The 6630-nt window shown below is 35.6% G+C and overlaps 1 protein-coding gene across 1 annotated transcript; it reads right to left on the bottom strand.

Annotated features, from left to right (window-relative positions):
• Positions 1–2219: 2219 nt before the first annotated feature.
• LOC149002473 (cysteine-rich receptor-like protein kinase 15) lies at positions 2220–5897 on the bottom strand. The gene is made up of 7 exons (XM_089137220.1): positions 5071–5897; positions 4438–4563; positions 4191–4315; positions 3847–4060; positions 3475–3712; positions 3144–3300; positions 2220–3023 (listed from the first exon to the last, which is right to left on the bottom strand). The coding sequence occupies exons 1-7, from the start codon at positions 5888–5890 to the stop codon at positions 2706–2708; spliced, it is 1998 nt and encodes a 665-aa protein (XP_088993346.1). The 5' UTR covers positions 5891–5897; the 3' UTR covers positions 2220–2705.
• Between the last annotated feature and the right edge of the window lie 733 nt (positions 5898–6630).

Here is a 6630-nt window from a genome sequence, read left to right as displayed (position 1 = left end):
TATCGAACCTTTAACCATATCTATACGACATCATAAGTTTCAATGGCGAAACCGGTGACTATAGGAACCAGGGGCGGACCTATGAAGGGGCCGGAGGGGGCCATGGCCCCCCGGATTTTTAAAAAATTTATGCATATTCCCTTAATTCTTTTAATTTTTCCTGTTTTTTCTCTTCCCAAATGTGAAATGTCACTATTTGGCCCCCCCCAATATTGTGAACAGTTTTTAAAGGTAAAATGATGGGCATAAATGTCAATCCTGATAAAAAACTAATTCATCAATCCCTATTTATTCTCTCCTCTCTTCTCTCTCATCTTTTCTTCCTATTAATTCTCTTCTATTTCTATAAATGTGGGTTAAAGGAAATTTTTGAAAAAAATTCTTATTAGGTATTTAAAAATCAAAATGTTATTTCTAATTAAAAACTAATTCTTCAATTCTTATTTATTCTCCTATCTCCTCTCTACTCTTTTTTTCCTATTTATTCTCTTCCCTTTCTATAAGCGTGGCTTAAGAAAATTTGGAAAAAAATATACTCCGCAATTAGGTCTCTTTCTCTTTCTCAATTTATTTATTTTTTCTTTTTTTGTTATTCTTTTTAATTTGATTTTGTCTATAGTTAGTAGGTAACTAACTACCATTGATTTGCATCTCTTACCTAAAAAAAAATTTGGTTTACATCTCTTACCAAAGAAAATTTTGGTTTGCATTTAACTTTTTAGGATTAAAGTCATGTGTATATTTTTTTTATATTATTGCTTTAATTTTACCTATATTTTGTCGGAAAAAAATATCATTATCAATAATTTATCATTTTTTTCAAATATGTGTGGGCCCCACAAAATATATGTGGTCTATTCTTTAATTTAATAAAATAATTTAGAGTTGCACCCCAGAAGGAAAGGTTATCTGACTTTCATTTTTAATTTGGTTTACATCTCTTACCAAAGAAAATTTTGGTTTGCATCTAACTTTTTAGAATTGAAGTCATGTGTATATTTTTTTTATATTATTGCTTTAATTTTACCTATATTTTGTCGGGGAAAAAATATCATTATCAATAATTTATCATTTTTTTCAAATATGTGTGGGCCCCACAAAATATATGTGGTCTATTCTTTAATTTAATAAAATAATTTAGAGTTGCAACCCCAAAAGGAAAGGTTATCTGACTTTCATTTTTCGCCCCCCCCCCCCCACTATTGCATCCTGGGTCTGCCACTGATAGGAACCCAATTTCCAGCGAGTTGTGACTAGTTCCAGTTCAGAGATAAGTAAGGAAAGGATATATTCAATTCTAGCTCCATCAACATAACAACAAAAGCATGGTGAATCGGAGGAGAGGAGGATGAAGAAGAGCATAGATTTGAGAGAGAATTTTGGTTCCATTTGATAACAATATGTGAGGGTGGTGGTTGAAGTACAAAGATCAAAACCTCTTGCAGAGATTAGGGTCTTTACTTGAGTATGGAGATTTAAAATGTCTAGAGATTTCAAATCTATAGAGTCATGGTTCATAAAATTAATTGTTTGGTTAGTTTGAATCTTTGGAATGAAATCTATCGATTCATCCTGAAAAAACATCTATGGAGTCATGGTTCAAATGTTTAGTACTTTCATAGTAGAAGTGAAATCTTTAGTGTAAAAGGTGAATCCCTAGATTTCATGAATCCAGGGATTCACACAACCAAACAGGTGTAAATCTCTCATTTGTGAATCCAAGAACTCTCTGGATTCATGTAACCAAATATGCCTTTAGACAATAAGTTGCATTTAGTGAAGAAGGTAGCAGAGAAGGTGGGGTAGTGATGTTGATGGGAAGGAAAGGAGAGGAGAGGGTGAGGGGATTTATAGCTGGGTGAGGTGGGATTGTGGTGGTTGATCCTCTTCTATTTATATTTTTTATATTTTTTATTTTTATTTTTATTTTTTTCTTTTGTGGTGGGCGATTTCTGACAAGGTGGGGCTAGTGGTGGATGATTTCCAATAAGATGGCTCGGTGGGACTTGTGGTGGATGATTTCCGGTAGGATGGCTCAGTGTGGGTATGGGGATGTAGGGGATTGGTGTATGGTAGGAGAGAAAATGGTACATTAGCAATTTTATCTCTTTTAATTTTACATGAGGATTTTTGGTCATTTAACCGGTGAAGTTAACTAGATTTACTAGTATTAGTTTCCCTTCTGACCCAAATGTAATTTTGGCCACATTAGGGTGGTAATATGAGTAGCAAAATTTTATAATAATCATCAACATGATCTCCAATGTATTTAAAGTGGTAGAATTTTATATATACATTTATTTATGTGGCGATTCACTACTCTCACTGAGGACTAGGCAAGCATCTCATCGATACAATTCCATCCAAAAAATGAGCAGCCTAGGAATTTGCCATGCACGGATGCTTGGCTTCTACATATTTAGATGTTATTCCTTGTAACAACTCAATTACTCATTACTTCTGTTTTTTACCCAGAAAAAAAGATGGTGCATGCTTTCTTCCTTGAAGACTGCAATTGATTCAGATATTTATAAAGGGGTCGGGCCAGAAGAGAAATTAATGTAAATCTAACAAGAAGGTGTGCGTCAGAGCAGTATGAATCCCATCAATTCTCTTTAGCTGCATACTCTTTGCAGACTATTAACTCAAACCCCTCAGGTAATCATTCCAGGCACCTGGTGGTGAACTTGTTTTTATCACCAACACTATCGAGCAGATAAGTCAGTCAGTGACACTTCATTTATCGACTTTTTTTCCAACTGATTTGTGGATAGACCTGAACATCCACCAAAGCTGCCATCCCTACCCAGTATAAATGCTGTTGATGTAGGCTGTGGAAGAGAGGCAGAGTTGCTATTGAGCATGAGAACAACAGTGGCCATTGTGGGTCTGTTTGATACATTTTCTTGAACACATAGAAGTCCAATGTGAATGCATCTAATCACTTCAGATCTATCGTAGTTTCCTCTCAGATTTGGATCTATCAATGACAAAGCTGATCCTTGCGACCATTTCATCCACGCCTACAACAATATATCAACACAGACAGGTCAATTAGCACAGACTATCTGTATTTGCATACAAATGGCACAAATAGATAGACTTCAGATTTACTCAATTGGTTAAGAGTGTTTTTTGCTTACATAGTTGAGAAGGCCACCCTCCATGCTTCCAGTTAATTGATATGAACTTTTGTTTGTTCGGCCACTCACGATCTCTAATAGTAAGACCCCAAAGCTGAACACATCTGTCTTAACTGAGACTTGCCCATGCATTACATACTCAGGTGCCATGTATCCACTGTATTTCATTTAGCATTATTAATTAGCCTCAAAGTTTAGAGGATGGCTAGCTATAAGTTAATAATTATGTTTGTGTTAAGTATATCAAATTATAATCCTTAATCTGGCATTCTCAAAAATTTCATGTAAAGCTTCTAACAACAGTACGACCATTCAAAGAGCTTAAACTTACTATGTTCCAACAACCCTTCTGGTTCTAGCTTGAGATTGGTCAGCTAGAAAGAACCTTGCCATGCCAAAGTCTGCGATTTTTGGATTCATTTTCTTATCCAACAAAATATTGCTGGCTTTCATGTCTCGATGAATAATCTTTATTTGAGAATCTTCATGAAGATAAAGAAGCCCTCGAGCAATCCCTTCAATGATATTGTAACGTTTCTCCCAAATCAGTTGTAATCTTTCAATTGGATCTATATACATGCACATAAGAAAAAAAGTACAGAATTAAGACTCAAATCATGTAATATGCTTATCAATGTCAAATCATACAGTAGTTATTTGTGAGTATCACCATCAAGTTCAAAGGAAGGAAAGAGAGCCAAACCAAAAATGAAGTGGTCAAGACTTTTATTTGGCACGAATTCGTAGATGAGCACTTTTTCCTGTCCTTCAAGGGAAAAGCCAAGAATCCTAACAAGGTTCCTATGCTGCAACTTGGCTGCTAATTTAACCTCATTCATGAATTCTATTTGGCCTTGTTTAGAAGTTCTTGAGAGCCTCTTCACAGCTACTATTTGTCCATTCAAAAGGTTTCGTCCCTGAGTATAAAATTGAAGTTAAGAGATATAGAATGTCATGTTATCAATGTTCTATTTTAGTTATCTTCATGTATTTGAAATTGAATACTATAGTGTAACGCAAATTATTGAATAAAAAATATCAAGTAACCTTGTAAACAGTTCCAAATCCTCCTTCTCCGAGCTTATTTTCAGTTGAAAAGTTGTTTGTCGCAGCCTTTATTTGATCAAAGCTGAATTGTATGCAGTCACCACTCGTAATCTCAAATTGATCACCTTCATTCAAGCAATATATGCAAATTAATATTTCACAACCAATAGCAATTCAATTAAAATAGATGGTTGTTATCTCAATAAATTTTCTAATGATAGCAAAATTATAAGCCATATTTTCTTACATTTAGCTTTGAGCTTCCTCTTTCGAATACGTCGATAGTGGACTGAGATTATAATAATTACAATAAATATCATAACATTAACTACAACCAGGATAATGATGAGTTGAGTTGAACGTCTCCCTTTACCTGCATAACTCAAAAGTAAACTTTTATGTTAACTTCATATTGATTCAAACATTTTTACCCAAAAAAAAATATTGATTCAAAGATCTGGGTGATCTGAACACGATTCACAGTCATTATATCCCGAAACCAGATATTCTGATTTTGTAAGATGAATTCAAATCCTTTTCATCCAAACCTTTCATCCATCCGATCCGACTGACCGTTGGATGAATGATGCCGGGTGCAAAGACTAAAACAGAGTCAGTCCGTCTAGAAACCAAACCAAACCAAACCTTTTGAAAATGGACTGATTCCATTTTGCCGTTTCTATAGGGACTAATTCCCATTTTAACCTTTGCATCTAATGGTTACCATCCTCTCTGTCCACCAATAGTCAGACAGAGTGGACCGACGAGAGACTTGGATGGAGAGGATCTGGATCCTATGCAAGATTGGACTTCATCAATAACACGGAGAAAGTATAAGAAAATGTAAAATAAAATTTCATTGCAGCAGAGAGATACATACCAGTGGTGACTGTTGAATTTGTGGATGGAGGAGTTGCAGGAGGTGATGGAGTTATTTCATAGAAAGGGCTGTTGAATTCGTACCTTATATTACAACTGGGTTTAAGAATTCTCCCACCTTGCTTCGGATAGAGCAAGTTTGGAACTTCGAGATCGATACTATCAGTCAAGCAAGAATTGCAGGCTTTCAAAGTTATATCAGGAGTGCATTGCACTAACCCATAAATATTATCAAAGCCTGTATAGTAGCCCTGTTCACCAGCTGCATAGTACTTAGGAGTAGCTACGAAAGAACCATTAAGAGCTTGATTCATAAGCCTATGCAACAAATCCGCCACAGTTTGATTATACTGATCCAAGTTGGCAAGATTATTTGGAGCAGGAGCTTCAAAGAATGGTTCTTGTTGCAAAACTGAGAAGAAGGATTCGTTTGCATAGCGCAACATACAATTATCATAATAAGCCAGTGCTGCTGTGTTGTTGGGACAAAGTGGTTTGATCTCTGCACTGGCCGTCTCTACGCAGGTTTGACAATCTTCGGATGTGAGATCACCTCGACAGAGAAAGAGACCATAGATCTTATCTGAACCATCACCGACGGTGGTGTTGTAGAATCCGGTGCCGGAGGTAGAATTAGCATTGGAAGATAGAGATTGGAGGAGAAGGTCGAGGTTGGCTAAGTATTTGGTGCTGTGTGGGGTGAGATTAGTATATGAAAGATAAGAACAGGAGTATCTAAGGGGATCGGCAGTGATGTTAGTGGCCAACATGAGAAAGAGAATAGGAGAAAGGAAGAGGAAGCGTAGTCTTGTGCAAGCCATCACTTGTTGAGAATGTGTTGATGAGGTAGGAATCTGAAGACCGACATCAGTTCTTTTAAAGTGAAGTCTGTGTGAGATTGGCAAAAAAAAAAAAAAAAAAAAAAAAAAAGTTCTGTGTGAGGCGGCTGGTGTTGTTGGGAATTTTTAATCTGTTCATTTCCTTACCAATTTAATTTATTAAATTGCATTAATTTATGCAAGTAATCTACAGGTCATGAGATAAAATAGAAATAGTCAATGGAAATAATTGTCAGCATCCAGCGTATTCAAAGTAGTGGAATGTATCTTCTACACAAAAAAAAAAAAAAAAGAAAGTAGTGGAATGTATCCCACAAAAAAAAAAAAGTCATGTACTCGTAATAGACATTTTATTAAAAAGCAAAGAACTACCGAGAAAAGCACCTAGTTGACAAAACACTACATAACCAGGGATCGGATAACAACTATGTTGTTTTACTTGGAATAGACAGAGCCTTCCTAGTTAGGGAATCTGCCAACCCATTGGCATCTCGACAAATATGAAAGTCAGCTCATGACGTTGAATCCATGGTTATAAAAAAGGGTATAAACAAAACACTAAATAGAATCCATGAACAAATACTCATAGAAATATAGAGGGTTTTTTTTATTGGTGATCCTTTAATTGTGGGTGAAAATGAAGGCCCCTCTCTTTAAATACTAATAGAATGAGTAACTAAGAAGAGTTGGTTTTACCACTAGAATATATTATATATGCCTCA

This window comes from Hakea prostrata, chromosome 10, assembly GCF_041222555.1.
Source record: "Hakea prostrata isolate BN-2017 chromosome 10, UWA_Hpros_2, whole genome shotgun sequence".
In the NCBI taxonomy this organism is placed as follows: domain Eukaryota; kingdom Viridiplantae; phylum Streptophyta; class Magnoliopsida; order Proteales; family Proteaceae; genus Hakea; species Hakea prostrata.
Note: the sequence above shows the minus strand (reverse complement) of the source record. Positions and strands in the feature narration are given on the sequence as shown.